The 19,053-nt window shown below is 40.0% G+C and overlaps 1 protein-coding gene and 1 long non-coding RNA gene across 9 annotated transcripts in view; one reads left to right on the top strand and one right to left on the bottom strand.

Moving 5' to 3' along the window:
- atp8a1 (ATPase phospholipid transporting 8A1) overlaps window positions 1–19,053 on the bottom strand; it is a 117,717-nt gene that overhangs the window by 77,669 nt on the left and 20,995 nt on the right. For 5 of the 7 annotated variants that reach the window (XR_015082179.1, XM_086014860.1, XM_086014850.1 and 2 more), the window contains exons 3-11: window positions 15,129–15,228; window positions 11,575–11,673; window positions 7,351–7,396; window positions 7,197–7,237; window positions 5,851–5,924; window positions 4,026–4,095; window positions 3,821–3,948; window positions 3,046–3,157; window positions 2,278–2,443 (exon numbers count right to left, since the gene is read on the bottom strand). Coding sequence is in view for 6 of the 7 variants with exons in the window: in XM_086014860.1 (XP_085870986.1) it covers window positions 2,278–2,443; window positions 3,046–3,157; window positions 3,821–3,948; window positions 4,026–4,095; window positions 5,851–5,924; window positions 7,197–7,237; window positions 7,351–7,396; window positions 11,575–11,673; window positions 15,129–15,228 (836 nt within the window). In the remaining variant the exon portion in view is untranslated. Of the gene's footprint in view, window positions 1–2,277; window positions 2,444–3,045; window positions 3,158–3,820; window positions 3,949–4,025; window positions 4,096–5,850; window positions 5,925–6,333; window positions 6,408–7,196; window positions 7,238–7,350; window positions 7,397–11,574; window positions 11,674–15,128; window positions 15,229–19,053 lie in introns of all 7 variants that reach the window. The other 2 variants (XM_086014842.1, XM_086014877.1) reach the window with 1 other exon arrangement.
- Window positions 13,106–15,558, top strand: LOC147151694 (uncharacterized). Of its 2 annotated transcripts, none has more exons than XR_015082183.1 (3): window positions 13,106–13,823; window positions 13,957–14,023; window positions 14,464–15,558. It is a non-coding gene; the product is annotated as an uncharacterized LOC147151694 (long non-coding RNA). The 2 variants fall into 2 exon arrangements; XR_015082182.1 differs by having other exon boundaries at window positions 13,106–13,875.

The following is a 19,053-nucleotide window of genomic DNA, read 5'->3' as shown; positions in this document are numbered from 1 at the left end:
TTGCTTGAATGCATAAATATTTACCAATATGCACTCTCTGGCCTCGATCTGCATGATATTAATACAGTATACAGGTTTAATGTCGACATCCTCAGCACTCTGTGACCGCTCAAAGTCACATTAATTATTCACCGGCCTTCGGTGACATACGAGCCTGCGGGGTTGTGCGTGGCCAGCTAATGCCGATTCCTCTCTTCATCTCTTCAATAATGGTGAATGGCGAGGCTACAATCATTTTGTTTTACTAGCTCATGTGATGACAAATAATTTGACGGGCTTTCCACCGCTCTCTTTTGTCACAGGCTGGACAATGTGCACTGGAAAGAGTCTCAACAAGCTCCTTATGGCGGTACAATCAGTCTCAAGATGGACCCCTGCTTTATGACTTACACTGCCCCTAAATCATTTTATGTCTTGTTTTAAACCCCTCACCAAAACCAATAGAGCACCAATGGAGCACCGCGTAAGGGGGAGAGTGTAAGTCGTAATGCAAGTTTAAATCGAGGACAGGACACAACCTCTCCTACAGGCCTATCAGGGCACAGAGTAATGGTTAAAGTACCACGATGATCACTTTGCACACCAGAGCTTTTTAAATTAAGCAATAATCACAATAACAAATACAGTAGCTGTATCATGGTGACGAAAAGGATTGAGAATTCATGCAATGCCTGTGAAACTGCGGCAGATGATCAAATGCAGTTCCTCTGAAACGGAGCGCAACAAATTGAAATTCAATCATTCATTCAATCTACATTTCACTTTAGCAACCTCAATCATCTTTAAAGAAAAAGGCCACTAAAACAAGTTAGTGAATGGCGATTGAACAATGATTTATAAACCTTGTAAATGTGAAAATCTGATATGAAAAAACAAGTTCTAGGTTAGTTTATGTAACAATAAAATCTGAAAAACTGTGAAAAAAAATTGGTAGAGCGTGGAAAAATACTCAGTTGTCCAACGTATCCTGTTAAATCCTGAAATCCTGAAATTTTGAAAATCTGTTAAAAACTGTTGGGTGGTCGAGCGCGCGCATGTTATGCCAATCACTACGACAATGAATGGATGGAGCCGACCAGCATCCTCTAATTGTTTAAAATGCTGGATGTGCACCTACCTATCAACAAAACAATCCAGCTCTAATAATAAGGTCACCTTAAATGAAATGGATAACTGCTTTTTGAATTAAGGTGAATGGCCTCGTGAAAAATATCAACAAAATTAAAGGAAGGGGTACTAATTTTGAGAAGTGGCACACACATCCAAAATAGCGATCCAAATAAAACGGTGACCTGTCTGCTGTGCCCAAAAATATTTCTTAGTCAAGGGACATAGCAGACAGATGACCTTCAGTCCATTTTATTACAAAGTGTTGCCCGGAAACAAACATCTATCAATGAACCAGACTACGACCATGTTTGCATGACTCCTCTTACCCTTTGTGAAGTGGTTGTGAAGATGGCGACAGAGGCATTTATAAAATGTCAGCCCCTGCACCGCATGTTGCGCTCAATCCATAAACATGTATGCAGCCTACTGCTGCGAACAGCTCCCGCAGTATTAGGCAGAGGCAGAACTACTCATTCTCAAAAAGAATGAGGGATGGTTGTCCAAAGCTTGGGCGTGGCAAAGTGTTCCGCGTGGCACAGAACAAAGGAAGATACCAAAATAAAAATGGAGGAAACGTGAGACACTGTTTGCAACAGGCACTGAAAATAACTAGACGAAGGTGTAAGAGAGAGCTGGAGGGGAACACCTATCGTTGGATCCCTGGTATGTGCTTGTCCACGGGAACGGGCCCATACAAAGTTGGGCAACCGTATAGGGGGCGAGGGTAGGGGGCCTCATTTGCTTAGCAAAGGCAGAGCTTCAGTAAGGGGTTAGTAAGGGGAGGTCATTCACGGATGGCCAAGGCTTTTAAATGGTTGTTACCTGGAGCTGTTAAAAAAACGACAACAAAGAAAAACAACAAAATCAAACACAACATTAGAAAGGGAACAAAAAAAGTACAGCAGCGCAGTGATATTCAACCATTTCTCACTCAACACATCTATGCATCAGTTAAAAGGGAATGTGATTATTCCCACATTGCCACATATTTCACTTGTTATGAGAAACATCGTTTAACTGAGGCAACTTAACAAAACAAAAAGACACGTACATACCAGCATTTAAGGAAGTAACTTAAAAACGACAAAGAAATAAGCTGATATGGACACAAGTGAGATCAAATATGTGCAATGAGAGGCGGCGAGCGACCTCAGGGGGGAATCTTACAGTTGAGGTCCATGTACCAGGCGTCATTGCCACACCGGTACTTCCAGATGGTTTGGCCCACCGAGCAGACCAACGAGATGGCCAGTAAGCAGCCAAACAGGACCAGGATCTGAAAGTTGGTGATGCGCTCCACGTTGGACAACTTCAACGGAGGCCGAGTGGAGTTCTGACAAGGCAAGAAAATGAGGAAGTGTAGTCAACGATAAGTGCGTTTGGCCTTGTGAATTAGTGTGAGTTAATAGTACTACTGGTAATACTGATTGCATTTATTTATACAAATTCAAATTGCAATTTTATAGAATTACTTGGCTAATTAAAAATTGGCACCTTGATCATCACATTTACAATCAGGATATATCGTACAAATGTACCAATATACTTTAAATTCCAGCCGTCCATCCATTTTCTGTACTGCTAATCCTCACTAGGCTCATGGGTGGGGCTGGAGCCTATCTCATCTGACTTTGGGCGACAGGTGGGGTACACCCTGGACTGGTCACCAGCTGATTGGAGGGCATATTCAAACACACAGCCATTCACACTCGCATTCACATCTACTGACAATTTGGAGTTTAACCTCAGAACCATATTTCATTTGGAATATAGGAGGAAACCTGAGTTTCCCCACACAAGCACGGCAAGAGCATGCACTCCACTCAGAAAGGACGGAAACCGGATTGGAACCCCCAACCTCAGAACTGGGAGGCGGACGTGCCAATCTCTTCTGTAGGATAGCAATTTAGCAGATAAACGATCCATATGCAGTACCTGCATGAGTTTTGTGTCATGACCCGTGTAGACCACCACACCGTGGACCCACTGTGTGTTCCGCAGCTGGGCTCCTCTCAGTAAGATCTGGTCTGGACCAAGTGGCACTGTGCTGTAGTGGAAAAACAAAAAAAAAACAAAAATAAATAAAATCAAATACATGGATACCGTATGAAGACTGCGCACAGTCTCTACCAAAGTTTCACATTTCCCCTGATTTCATGTGTTGTGTGTACAGTCAGGTGCTGTACTGAAGAGAAGTCACTACTTCTGAAAGGATTTAGAAAGAAACAAAAGGAACATGACGCTATTAAACCCTCTAAAAGCCAAATGTACTTCAGGAAATTGCTTACTCAGGGAAGCTTTTTAGCCCCGCATGATCAAATCATAATGTCATAACATTGCATCCAGTCCCTCATAAAAATGCATTTTCCTTCCAGTGACACAGCCTTTGAACAAACGCATAATTGAATTTCAGTGAACCAGGTGCCTTCAGCAGACAATGCACTCAGCTCTGGGCTAATGGATCACCAAAAGTTTCATATCTCAACAGGTTAAAAAGGATTATACAAACAGCTGTGGGCTTCTGAAACTTGATGGCTCACACAACATGCTGTTCTTAAAGTCCCTGAACCTTTCTCAAGATATCATCCCTCAAGCAGGGAAGCTCTTGGGGGTACATAGAATACTACAGAACAATATAAAGACAATGGTACCCGAAAGGAGCTCAAAAGCTTCCTGCAGTCAAAATGTAGATCTTAACAACTGAGCCCACCTGTGGCCATCAAGTCGGATGTTCCCAACAAACTCATACAGATGACGGTTTGGGCACTCGCACTCCATCCTCCCTGAGAGACGCATTAGGCTGTCTATGTCCTTCAAGTCAGATGTCACTTGCAGACCCTGTTAAATATCATGTGTCACTGTCAACAGAAACACTGACACAACAATGTACTCGCAGTGAAAAAAAGGATATTTACCTGTCTGATTTTTAGGTTTGTTTCACCATCTAGGTTTGATGTTTCGATGTAGCACATTCCCTGTGGTTCACTGTTGGGGAAAGAATATGGATGTAATGTAATATGAATATGGAATATGAATAATGGCTTCAAACCATAAAAGGGCTGGTTAGTCAGCTATAAATTATGTCCAGGCATTAAAAATAATGAACATTATCAAGTAGTGTGGAGGAAGTCAAAGTAGGGCTGATTTTAATAACAAAGACAAATCTAGGCTACTATACTAATTTAGAAAAGGTTGCTGTGCACTAGCCTACTTAAAAGTTAAGCAAATGAGAAGTATTCTTTATTTGCAGGCAGTTTGAACGACATTAAACTGCAAAGGGGCCGAGACAGGAAGAGAGTGAAAACTTCAGAGTGGCGTGATGCGAGCGAGAGGGCGTGCAGCGCACAAGAAGCAGAGCAGACAAATGAGCTTCGGACAGATTTTGGGCACAGGGACAGTGGTAGAGCATGCCAGGACACTGTTGGCGACTTTTTTGTGAGCAGTTCTTTGTTTTAGAGAGGGTCGGTCCAAACGTGGGAAGGAGGGCGCGTGATGGTATTGCAAGACCAGGGTTTTGCTAGCTCTTTATCTTAACCATCCAATACGCGGTGGCAGGTTCTTAAAATATATGTTAACTGTCTTTTGCTAAGAACAAATTTAGTTTAGACTCAGGTTCAATTCGTTCCAGCCAGTGATGGTATTAGGTGGTTACCATCCCAGGCACAAAGATTAGAGGGACGGCAAAATTAATCAATTTTCTCTGGTGCTTATCCGCATTAGGGTCACCGGTGAGCTGGAGTTGAGCTGAGTTTGGATGAGAGGCAGGCTACACCCTCAGCTGGGTGCCAGCCAATCACAGGGCACTTATAGACACAATTTTTCTCACTTACATTCACACTAGGGGCAATTTTGAATCAAACGGGAAAATGAAACAAAAAACTAAAGAATAACAATATGCAGATTTAGTCGAGTAAAGAATTCCAGAGAATGCATTAATGGCATTGGTTGCATTATGCTGCACTCCCCTACCTGTAACATTCCCTGTTAATCCTACTCATTGTCAACTATGAGCTCTAATAGTTTAGTATTGCTCATTGTCAACTATGAGCTCTAATAGTTTAGTATTATATATACATATATATGATATATATATATATATAGTTTAATTAGTTGTTGTAGCTGAAGTCATTGACCTGCTCCCGACAGCAGCAGCCCACACAACAATTCTGAGTACAGTACACAAAAGATTGCTCCCTTGCCAGAAAAAAATGAAGCGTGCCCCCCACCCCACAAAAAAAAAGAAACATTTTTTTTTTTGCATCCTCTGAGCAAACCACTCACTTAAAGTGAAAAGACCCAACGTCTTTTCACAGCTCAGCATTTTCAGGCCAGACAATGGTGTCATCAATTAAATGACTTTTTTTTTTTTTTTTTTTTTTTTTTTTTTACAGAAACAGTTGCAATGTTAGCAGCTATTGTCAAAATATGAAACACCAAAATTGACTTATAATTACTCACGGAATGCAGAAAATTGTGAATATCATTTCATGTCCTTCATATTTCATTCTTGGAACGTGGCATCATGCAAATATGTCAGGGAATGTTTGCTTTGGCCGTTTATATGAGCCATGCAATAGTTAAAAAAAAGAAAAAAAAAGAACATGCAACATCTGCAAGGCAATCACAAACTCCTTCCATTTTCCCTCAAGCATGCAAACGAGCTTCTGACACCAGCTACTGAATGTCTGGCTCCGTCTTTGCAACAGCTGTTCCCTTGGCAACATCCCCGTTTTTCCTGACCTGGACGACAGTATGACGAGGTCAGCCGGGAGGTGATCGCCGTTGGCAGCTCTGACCACTTCCCCAACAGTCACCTGATGTTAGCACGCCAGCGGCAGGAGAACGGGCGGAAGAGAAAGGGTGGCGATAAAACAAAGGACGGAAAGACAAAGAGCAAATGCATGAGAGGAGAAAGGTAACTGTTTGTCTGTCCTGAGGGTCCTTCATCTGCTTTCTCTTAAAAAGGGTAAGGAGCTAATCCAAAGAAATCATTACTGTTGTCCCACCTGGAGAAATGATGGGTATCATATCAAGCTATAAATCTTTGCGGTCAGGGTGTGTGACTGTTGAAATGTAGCCACAGTTTGAACCAAGACATTACAGGGCTATTTCCATGTTGGTAAACCATCATTTCTTTAGGCTGAGGATAAGAGTTGAAAGGCAGCACGGACAGAGGATGGAGACATTCCCAAGTAGGCAGTCGTCAGAGTGGACTCTTGATACCTGCATGATAAAACCACAGCGTCTGCAGGCAGGAAATCACGATCATTTACTTTAATAACATCACCCATCTCAACCTGTGAAAAAAGAATGGTCATTGTGGTGCATACAAAGGAGACAAGGACTGTGACCGTGTAATAGAGTGATGAAAAGAAATACAGAGAATGGCATGATTCATGATTTTAAAGGCACCGCATTTTCTATTAAGCAAAAAATGAAACTTAAATGTAATGTACTACTATAATCAAATACAGCTACAGGCAAGGAATCAAATCTAACAAGGACAAAACCATACTGTAAGAAAAAGGCACTAAATAATTTGTGAACCAAACAGGAAATTAGCTGTTTTTACAACATGCATGAAGATGATGTAATACCCACTGAAATATTCACATAGGAATACAGTGATTTCTGTCACTCTGCAGTACCCAGAAATATTTATGATTAACTCATAAATGTTTTATGTTCATGTTTTTTCTGCCACGTGAGTAAATACAGACTCACAAACACACGAATATAAATATTCCAAAATTGAAGAAAAAAAAGTAACCATGCCATTGCTCTGCTCCGTGCAACGTGTCACTGGTAATGTGTTAAAAACACCTACCGTAATTATTTCAGGTAATGGCTTTTTGTTTCACGACGGAATAAAATAATTCCTTCGCCTTTGACGACAGTTCTAATGGAAACGTTTGGATTTATTGGCTGCTTGAACTATTCAAGCGTCAGTGTGGGTCTGTTGTGCATTGTGTGAGCGTGTGCTTATGATCCCCAATCAATAGTAAAACCGACATGACTAATAATGTGTTGTTTGGAAAGGACTGAAAGGCACCATAGACATCTCAATTAATAATATTATGGCATACCTTCTCCCAATGCACAATCTCCCAGGCGCCATTTCGTAACACTGTGTGTGACAAGGAAGGAAGAATAGAGACAGAAAGAGGAAGTAAAAATGACAAATTGACATATTTAAACCGTTACCTGACAAAAAGAGCATCAGTGCAATGTTTTCTGTACCTTGACATTCCTTTTTGTTGACAACACTGTCAGCATTGTGGCGTTTCTAGAATGAAAGAAGAAAATGGAATGCTGATTATGCAAATAGACTATTACAAGATAAATCATACTTGGATGACAAGAGCATTAGGGTGCTGTGAGTGAGGTTCGAAAGAAAACAGGTGAGTTAATGCAATGGAGTAACTCACCGCACTCAACACTTAAATAGCACTGACATTAATAGAAACCGACATAGGACAATATTATACAATGTAGGTACTTATCTAGCTTGACATTTCCTTACATTGTCATTTCGCGTGATATGACACAATCTCTATCTTGCATGATGCTTAATATATCAGTACACACGGATACCAATTTCATGAGAAACAAAAGCTAAGCAAAAGCTTGACCAAAACGGTCTTTAACAAATATTATAATGATGTGACACACATGACGTATTAGGTAAAAATATGTGTATTATTGCGGTTGTATTTTGCACAAATGTGGAACTGCATTGCATCATACTGAGTATGAAATCGTCACGCTCTGGCTGCATTCTTGCATCAATAAAACACTACTTATTAGTGGGGAAAAAAGGTTTATTTATTTAAAAAATAAAAATCGCAAAAAAAAAAAAAGTTCAAACTGTCATTGATTAGAATGTTACTGACATGACATCACCGCCAAGCCTGCAGACTGCAGACAAAGGGCTTTAACAGTTACCAAGACTAAAGAATGAGGTAACATCATCTTACCAAACTTTATTTCAAAGGTCGAGTAGCCATAGACGATGCAATACAAAAAAAGATAAATGAGGAATCTGTACTGTGTAATAGGTTGAAATGAATCTGCAATTCTGCACACACACTGAACTTTGTGACTGACATGCTACCAAATAATTACAGCTATCGATTTTTGACAAAACATCCCTACTCCAACGTACTACACAACCTTTACTACTGTATTTTTACCCTTTGTCAAGGATTTCTTACTCGCTGCAACTTTCAATCCTGAGAGGCATAACGCAGTGAGGCTCCCGCGGAGACTTTTCAAACAGTTGAAGGATCCAATACAGTTCAAAAATTTACTCTCAATATATTTTCCACACTTTACATTGGTTAACAATTTGTAAAAAAAAAATAAAAAATAGCAGACCACAAGGGTCAGTGACTAACAGTATCGATTTGTGGAAAAATATGAAATTGACCAAATTTGGACATAAGAGGTTTCTGCTGGACAGTGACGATATCCATACTCAGACTTCACCAAGCACAAAAAAAGTCTGAGGGGGTTTTGAGGAGGAGTGTGGTTTGTTGCTACTAAAAACAAAAAACAACATAACATTTTGTCAATAGGTGGAGTATGAGCCAAACCAGAGCCCTTGAAATAAATGGTGCAAATCTGGATACAGAAAGGTGCGGATCAAGGAATTCATTTTGGTATTGCCTTACAGTCCACTTATATTGTTGAACCAGTAGAGGGAGTTGTGATGAAAAAAGCATGTCATGTGTGGTAGCACAAACCTACAGAAATAGAGTGTAACCGTATCGTGTAATCAAGCCATTATTTCTATGAGGGCATGCTTGGGATCGTTTGGAGTTGGAAGACGTACTACTGGATGGCTGTGTGTATGAGTGCAAATCAGCACTATTATTTGCCCTTGCGTCCCACTGGACAAACAGTCACGCCGTCAACAGTGCTGATGCTTGAGGTCTTGTCAAGTGGCATCCAGCAACAGCAATGTGTGCTGGCCCTGATAAGAGAGGCGTGGACGTATCCTCTCACAACCCCCACAGGATGAACTGTTTACATTCTTTTAGCTTGCTCCGATTTACTCCAGTGCTAATTCAATTAAAAGCTAATTGGTGCATTCCTGTGCACTGGCTTTTAAGGCCCCGGTCGAATCACGGCGAGCATCTCGGCAGCGCACTCTTGTGTGTAATGAAAAGGCGGCCGGTGTCACACGGCTTCAACCTTTCGGCAGCTGCGCGGGGACCGGGAAAAGTTTTGGGTGCTACGCGAAAGCTCATCCATCATCTCGTGGGCAAGAGCCGTCTGCTAATTTCATTTGACCATTTTTCTTTCTGCTCCTGACGCAAACCAGACGTGTAAGATCAGAGCCGCATTTTTACTTGTCGGCACTCTCAAATACCACGCCGCATCGAAGGCCAACAATAATGGAAACGACAGTGCAGGAGAACCCGCATTTCCTGTATTTATTCCGTTGCCGTTTGCTGGCTAAGGTGAACAAAACAATTTTGTCTGAGATGAGACGAGGTGGCCCGACTGACCAAATGCTAAAAATACTTTCTGGTAGTAGCTGGTTTTGCTAATGGAAAATGGAAATAACTGGAAGTGTTGTGTTGAGTTGAGTAGGCACAAGGCCATATATTTGTCACTTTGGATCCAAGGGAACAAACATTTCTTCTGCATCAAAACAACAAATCAGGACCTGATCTGTTTGGATTTGACATTTCTCCAAATTAAAGTGGGTTAATTTCCACATTTCCTAAATTTTTAAAACAATATTTTTGTCCTAAATTGGTGGATTCTTTTTAATGGGACCACCCCTGAAAGAAGACCTATTTAAAACATCAGATCGTTTGTTAATCTGTCCAGATTATGCTGTTGTGACAGAAAATGGATTGAAAAATGCTTGTTGATCCTTGGATTGAATATATCCTCACTAGAACTGTATTACAAAAATGCTTGCATTGCTGTAATCAGTTTGATTTTAGTACAATTGTTTTGAATTCGCAGCACACACGTTTTTGACTTCTGTGTTTAGAAGGCATGTCTTCTATAGTGAATCCAAAAGTGTATTGCAATTTTACCTCCGAGATGGTGGGAGTAAATGACAGAAAATGTAGTCTACCTGTTTTGGGATGATTTTGTGATAAGCAATCAAACTTAGAAGTAAACTCGGTAGAGACGAACCGATTCCAATATTAGAGTAAAATTCCAATAATTGATTAATCGGCTGATGAATAAAAAAATATATACATAAATATAATTATTTTTAAAATTATATTTTTTGGGTCCCTTAATGCTTACAGTAAAAAATATATAAATCACAGGTGGAACATTTTACTGTTTTACAACACTTTGTCCTTTAGTATTTGCTCAACTTTATTTATTTTTTTTCATGATTTTTTCTCTCCGTTTTAAAGTTAAATATTTCAAAAGAGCTAATACCGGCCGATTAAATAGGCTGGCCAATTAACCGCTTGATCCTACTTATCAGAGAGCTTCCTTTCACCAGGCAACAAACATAACAAACAGGTTGATGTCATGGCTCAGCCTTGCAGGCCCATCAGGTAACCTCGTGAGGTGTGAACACGCAAGGGAAGACATGTGAGCACGGGTGACCTTTATCTCCAAAGACGGGAATCAAGAACACACTCTATTGCGATGCTTTTCCCCACACAACAGACCAGGAGAAGGGTGCAGGGAAAAGTGCTGCGCTCGCGCCTTCAGTACGAGATAGAATCGGACAGTATAGAGTAGCTGTCCACTGGGACCTGCAGACGGGATTACGTTGCAGCACCACTGCAAGACACTCTGACACATTAAGTTCACACTTGTCCAAAACTAAATACTGTTAATGAAATGCAACATTTTATAGTGAATATAGATTGGTATAATAATTGATTAGCCCATTAATCAATCATAAACAATTGTTGATCGTGTGGAATGACTGGTGATTAATCGTGTCTTGGGGCAAAATGGAGTGCGCAACTTGGTTGCAACCAGCAGAGATTCACTCTCAACTAGTTTGCTGTCCAAAGAGGGATACACGTCATCTATGTATGACCTACATCGTCACAGACCTCCATGACGGCAATTCCTGTTGACATCATTAATCTGCTTAGTGCAACAATAGTGTGTGAACGTTCGGTTCAGTAAAATACAACACTAAATCAATACATTTCCCCAAAGTGGATCAAGGAACTGTAGTCATACGCCCATCCCTAATCTTGTACACAATAAATGAATGCATTGTTGCAATATTTTATATATGCTTAGGGGCAAACCGTTTTATTTGGTGTGTGCTAACTGCTTCGGTGCATACAGTATATAGGTTAATTAATTCCATAGGTACCCAGTCCGGCACAGCTGTTAAATTAAATCGAGATCATGTGACTATCAATGCCTCCAGTAGGGAATGACTCAGCTCAAAAAGTACACAATGTAGACTAGATACTTATGAAACATAGTACACGTATTTGAAGGTGTTCTTACCAGATCCTCAATGACCTCCTTGACAGCAGCCACAACCAGAATAAAAAGCAGTGGCACCAGCGTTGTCCAGCGGCCGGTCGGAGAAACATCTGGGATTTGCTGTGAGGCGGAGAAAAAATTAAGGCAACATAAGTGATGACAAAATGTATCAAGTGTGAGAAAAGTTAGTTAATACGAGTAGAGTCATCACACTTTTACTTTCCACAATGCCACAGATGTCGCAAGTTTTGAAGGGGCCTGCAATTGGCATGCTGGTTACAGGAATGTTCACCAGATCTGTTTCCCGTGAATTCAATGCTCATTTCTCTACCATAAACTGTCTCTGAAGGCATTTCAGACAATTTGGCAGTACATTCAACCGGCCACACAACAGTAGACCGTGTGTAAGTAACCACACCAGCCCTGGATATCCACATCCAGCATGCCCACCTCTAAGAGCCACAATCAATAACCTGATCAACTCTTTGCAAAGGAGATGTATTGCACTGCCTGTGGCAAATGATGGTCACACCAGACACTGACTGTTTTTCGACCCCCCACAGACGCCGCAAGAAAGCAAAACTGCACAATTCAGAATGGTCTTTTATTGTGGCCAGCCTAAGGCACACATGCAATAATTATGCTGTCTAATCAGCGTCTTGATACACCACACCTGTTAGCTGGGATGGATTATCTCGACAAAGGAGAAAGTGTCACAAGCACGGATGTGTAGACAGATTTGTGAACAATATTTGAAGGAAATGGCATTTTGTGTATGTAGAAAAGGTGTTCGATCTTTGAGTCCTGCTCACGAAAAATGGGAGTAAAAACAAGTGTTACGTTTCTATTTTTTGCTCAGTGTTCATTGGACTTCAACAAGGGTCCAGCAAGTAAAACTAAAAGTTAAAATACCTCTAATCCGTTTCCATTTTAACACCAGTGACTCCTCTAACACGTGAGCAGAAGTTATAGGCCACCACAGGAAGTAAATAAAACAGGTAACCGAGTTCCGTTTTTGAACGGTTTAAATAATCTAAATTAATATCTAAAGTTAACACTTTCACTTTGACAGCCCTATAATTTATCATTGGTTTTGTCATAGTTATTGATCAACTGAACAGGCCTCTAATGTTACCTGATTTTTCGAACTAAAAGTCATAGTTTTTCCATAGTTTGGCTAGCCCTCTGACTTATACTCAGGTGTGACTTGTATATATATTCAAATTAGAATTTGGACTGGCACCCAAAATCCACGTTCGCTAATCGTGTTGACTTTCTGTGCGCTCCACCTTCTTTCCATTGGTGGTGATGCACCAAAAGTATTTGCCTACTGCCAAAAGACAGTAGAAGAAGAAAATAAATGGAAGCAGTAGAAGACAGACGAAGTAGTCATGCACTACCACTGGTGGCCACCCTCTTTACAGCATGCTAAAGAAGGTGGCAGTAATGCACCAAAACTATATGCCAACCGCCAAAAGAAAGAGAAGACAAAGAAGAACTATAGTCCTGGAAACTAACGAGTGACTGCCGCTGCGAGCATGGAGAATCTGCCACTACAAGGATTTACTACAAATAAATGACCAGGATTCTACATTGGGCCACTCTGAGAGTGTGTGTGTGTTTAGAGAGGCAGCACGCACTCACCTTCCATTAATTTCAGAATGCAGCCTATGTTATAAAGCAACTAGCAGCTGGTGCTTGAACAGATTCTTTTCCTTGTGCTGCCTGACACACTAGGCTGCGGTAGCCTGATCCTTTTTTGGGGCACTCTGAATAACCAAACGGCACAATTGTACAACGGCCTGAATTTCCGTTCGGTCGGAGTGAAGCCGTGCACCGTTGGAGTGTATTTACGAACACACCCACAATTAGGGAACCTGGATATTGGGGCGAGTCTGAGCTTTACTGTTCTTGATGTTGGTTTTTGTCAAATAAATTTCCCTCAAAAATCTAACATATACTCCAGAGCGACTTAGATGTGTTTTTTGTCTTGTTTACGAATCACGATGCATTTTTTGAATTGTACGACTTATACAATAGAGCAACGTATAGTCCAAAAAGTACGGTAGCCTACTTGTTTTGAATACGGTGTCCTGTAGTTCCCTTAAAAGCACATAAAAATGCAATCATTTTTGTAATAAAAGCAAACAAATGTCACAAAGCTTTATTAGCAAACCTGTCAAAAAGACCATGTCACACGGAAGCAGGGTCTCAAGGAGAACTAGTTGCAGTATCTCTGAGACTTTGGAAGAGGAACCTTAGCACCCCAAGTGAGTAAACGTAAATCCTGAATCTCATCATCTTGTCCGCAGCTAACCAAAGGTAAACATTCTTTGCTTTGATCAATGAAATTGTATTTGCATTTATCATTATGTTGTGGCCATTGTGATCTTTGAATGCTAGCTAAAGAAAGAAGTAACAAAGCTGACATTTTGAATCTTAGATTGGTGCCCAGAGCAAGTGGAACAAGGTAATTGTTATTTGTGTTAATGAAAAGACAGTTTTGAATGATTCACTTCATTTCATCCTGCTCTTGGAACTGATTGTGTTCATTTGTACTTACTACTTTAGTATTCAAGGTGTTTGATGATTGAAAACTGCAAGCTGCAAATAAATTGAAGCGCCCGTCTGACAATGTATCGCCTTTTGATTGGGCTGATGGACAACTATAGATTTAATTGTAACTTTTTTTTTAGATCTTATTTTACCGTATTAAACAAAGGGTGACTGGCTGGAGACCCTTGTACATACATACAGTACACATACAGTATGATCACATTCTCAGCTTGGAACCAGACATAATGATTCTATTTGGGGGTTCCCACATTCAATAATCAAATCCCGGCCAAGCGAGGATACACGGACTCATGATGTATCTCCTCCTCAGAGATGTTTTTTTTTTTGTTCAAGGTTGCACCATCGAGCGGTCACCTAATGAAGATGCACCCACCGGCTGCTTTTCAAAGCAGCAACTTCAAGGTCACAGAATAGAGGCTTTGACTGGGAAACACTGTCTGTGCGATCAAAGTGAAGAATCCTCCCTCTTGTGCTTCTTATCTCTGACACGGATGGAATTGCGCTACTTTGTATCTCATTGCAGTGATTGATACTGGAGAAAAAAAAAAACATCAATAATAACTAGTGTGACTGACAAACAAAAAAAAAAATGCCAACCCTAATAGATATTATAGTAACATAGCCAATTGAGACTATACTGAACGTTGTAGCCCAATGCATTTTCAGTGTAATATGACATAAATATTGTTGAGCCAGGAACGAAATTGAGTTTCCTTTTAGCAGAACATCGTATTACATGCATTATTCATAACTAAGAAAGCTTAATGTTGATGTGCGTGTGTGCATGTGAATGTGTCTTTACGAGTGTATGTTTATAGACAGGACCTTTGCAAATGGTGTCTAGGTCAACACAAACAGTCCACCACTTGCATACTAATGGAAACAAATTGAAGCTGAGAAGAGTCAAGAATTTATACAACACAATAGTTTGCATGTTATGATTGTAGCTAAGTGTTTTATGGAACACTGTGTTCCTTCCTGTTAATTGAAAATGTTACCTGTAAGAGTGCAATGAAGAGGAAAAAAGCATTGGCCGCCCTCCTGAACTGCGAGTAGAGAAACCTCGGGAGGAAGGTGAGGACATTGTATTTGGCCGTACTGTAAGGAGAGAGAAACAATGTTAAGTATCAATAAGTCATTTTTAAAGTTTATTTTCTGCACTTAAAAGGTCAATAGCATTTTACGAATATCACACCTACCCAAGTCAATGGAGTGGTACCTTGATTTACGCGTTCAACTCGTTCCATTGCTGAGCTCAGAACTCAATTACATTTGCTGCCGTTATCTAATGCTGGTGGTGCATCTAAAGCTTGCTCTCAATCACATTTCAGCATGCAACAGAACGAAAAAACAATCAACTTAAGACCAGGTAAACATCTGGTACTGGAATTTACTAGGATGTTACACAAAATATATAGCATCAACGTTTGTAAAAAAAAAAAAAAAAAAAAAAAAAAAAAAGATATATATGACTGAATCCATATTAACGTTTTTATTTTTAACCACAGGCCTTTCAAAAATCATTAAAAATGATATTATTATGATCAATATGATTATTGTTAGCATTAGTAGTAGTAGAGTTTATTTTCATTACCATTTCTATCTTCAGTTTTGCAGCAACACTAGCAAGCTTTATTTTTAACTAGGGATCAGGCCGCTACCGGCCTGATGACAAGGTATTGGGCACTCATGAAGAATGCCGATACCGACCACTTAAAGCAAAAAATATACATATCTGACATCGAGTAAGTCTTCCTTGCCAGTAGTTAGGGTTCTACACGGCGGGCGTTTGACACTTCGTTGAATTGTGTACGTCAGAAAGACAGAAAGGTTTTTGTTATCCGTCATGATGTTCATCATGATGTTCATTGAAATTTTATATATCTTATGTCTAGTGGTATCAGTACTTGGTATCGGTGATTACTCAAGAGTGAATACTGTCATACTGCGATTGGTCTGAAAAAAAGGAGAATTGAACATAGTACCTATTTGTAACCCCTGGTTGATCATTTCCGAGTTTGCAACCAACCACCTTAATTTTAATTCTTGCAATTACATCTGAGTCTCTTGATTTTAGCTGTGTGACGAAAACCAATTTGAATCGGAAAATCTGTATTGATTTGATTCCTTGATCATATTGCACCTCATGTATTGAATCGTCCTTTATTGGAGAGATACACACCCCTAGTTGTTTTAAATTAAAGGGACACTTGGGTGAGCTTAACATTGGCACTTATGTAATAGGTTTGCATGTAAAAATCACATCAGTGCTAAAGTGCTAAGCGCGGCCATTGGCCTAATTAACGAGAGGCATTATTCATAGAGTCACTTATTTCCTAACTTCTCCAAAATGAATGGATAAAATAGAAAATGGCAACTCTTTTCATTTTCCTGATCAAAAACTATAGAAAATGAACTTGTTAGTGAAAACATGGCAATCCCGGCCCCACCGTCCCTTTAAGGCAAATTACCATGGCTCACACCACCGTGCGTCATTTATTTAAAAGCAACTTAGTTCAAGTAAATGTTTTACGTTTATGGACATGGATTTGTTATATGTTATGAATAAGCACCATCCCAAAAATATATCCTAACCCAAATTCCATCACTGCATTGAAATTATGCCAAAATAAAATATGGTGGCTAAATATAGCACTGTCTCATCTGTTGTGTGGAAAAGCCTTATTTTTTGATGCACAATATTTTTTTGCAGAGCTCATAAATTTCTTTATAAGGACTTGTGAGATCCTGTTAAACCACATATGAAAATGTCCTTTGCGAAGCATCATTCATGACCAAAATGATTGTCTCCATTCCATAGTTTTTGCTAACTCATAATGTGTCAGCAGCATTAAAGTTCACTATAGCAACAGCAAACAAAGTCATTAAGTGTTTATGTTGGGTCTTGTCACTATAATGAACATGAGTGGGAGGACGCGGATATATTACTCAGAGAAATAAAAGTTTTCTGTGCCAAAAACATACTTTCATTGCAAAGTGTGAGTAAAACTAATAAAAAGATATATTTCTTTTACTAAATGGGGCGCAAGCTGCTATTTAGATACCCACATTTCATTTTAGCGCTCGCTGGCTGACTCTTCATAAAATGCATTTTCATCAGCTCCGAGGCAATAAATGTTTTGGATCAATTACTCTGATTGGTTCTTCGCTCATAAAAAGCCTTTTCGGCACTTTCAGTGAAAACTTTTTCCTCGCCTATAGGCCCAACTCTGATGCCACGTGTACTTTGAATTATTGAGTTATAAGCTTATATTTAAACTTTTCAGTGGGAATTTGAGAAAAAGACACTTTATGGGAAGATTGAAAATGGGAGTGAAATAAAAGGAAAGTGAGTGTGGATATTTGAGAGGTTGTAGGCAATGATCACCCTATTCATTGATTAGACAGAGACTCCCCATGCTTTGCTTTTTCAGCCAAAGGTACATATGAAATGTAAATATCAGAGGTGGGCATCATCTATCCATCACGAAGTTAGCGTCTGTATTTCCTGCCGACCCACGTGGTCCCACTCCGTCCCTCATTGACGGCAGCCTATCGGCGTCGAGAACATAATTTTCACGCCACAAGCAGGCGCTGCACAAGCAGAAAAGAAAACATATGAAATAAAAATAACAGACACACACGTGCACAGCGTGGTGATCGGTGAAATAAAAACAATATGGAGCACGTCATTGCATCTGCGGGACCCAAAAGTATACAACAGTTTTTTTTTTGTTTTTTTTAATCAGGAGTGCAGCACCTGCGTGTGACGTGGTACCAGTAAATCCGTTCTCAACGGCGTTTGGCTGACTCGGATCGACCGGGCGGGCCTGAAATACACACGAGAACTCACAGATGGATTTAAGCTCTATGCAGCCCTACTAGTCTAAACTTAATATTCAGATTAATATTGTGTTTGTGGAATACAAATCAAGCAGCAAAACCCACCCATTTTTATCCATCTCAGGGTAACAGGTGATCCGTGATTGGTTGTTACCTCAGCTCTGAGCTGTGATGTCATTTTCAGTCCACAGTAAGTGACAAAATGGCTGCCCCCTCAGATGGATAAACACGGGTGGATTTTGCATTCTTAACTCATATTCCATATTCGCAATTGCAAATCAAAATGCCGTGTTTAGACTAGTGGGGGTGCATACAACATATTATTGTAAAGAAAATTTTGGGATTGATTTCCCCTGTGAAGTATTATTGAAAAACACAAGATATACTGTATAAGCTAAAGTGGCACAGCTTGGCACTAAGTGGTGAGATCGCCTGGCAATGTACATTTTGTTTGTGCAAGCGCATGTGACACGACACAGCAGTTTTGATTAGCTTTTACATCGTGACACTCTTCAACGCCGATTCACATTTTCAGTGTCAGTAAAACCAGTGGCAGATGGACAGCCATTCATCAAAAATAGTTGCAGAACTCCACAAACTGTGCACCAGTTCAGTCAGGTTCTGTTGCGTAGCTTGGTGTACGCCTTGCATCATACACACAAGCGACTCTCAATAGACTATAGCCTCTCACTGTTTTACAAGGATGAAACATACTGTTATGTGGTTAAACAATGATTTATTTGAATCATATTTCTTGCACATATTTCCCCTATTCTTTATATGTAGTACATTCTTAAAAGGGTGTAAGGTTTTCCACTTATGGTCTATAAAGTAGTGTTGAGTGAGAGACGGACAAAATGAAAGCAGCAAAGAGCCAAGTATTTCTCAAACAGCAGTGCAATTCAATGGTAGCAGCACACGATGGTCTGATGAAGAGCCTTGTCAAAAGTAAGGAGGGGTCAAGAAAAGTTCAAAGTGACTGAGCTTTGTCTCACTCAGCAAGGTCTAATTCGTTATTAGGAGACATTTGATTGGTGTCCACAGATTGTCTTTTCTAACTCAATTCAAGGTTTTGTAAAA

The sequence above is a fragment of the Filicampus tigris genome, chromosome 2 (genome assembly GCF_054856515.1).
Source record: "Filicampus tigris isolate MCC_2025a chromosome 2, RoL_Ftig_1.0, whole genome shotgun sequence".
Taxonomy (NCBI): Eukaryota; Metazoa; Chordata; class Actinopteri; order Syngnathiformes; family Syngnathidae; genus Filicampus; species Filicampus tigris.
This window is presented reverse-complemented; position numbering and strand designations above follow the sequence as displayed.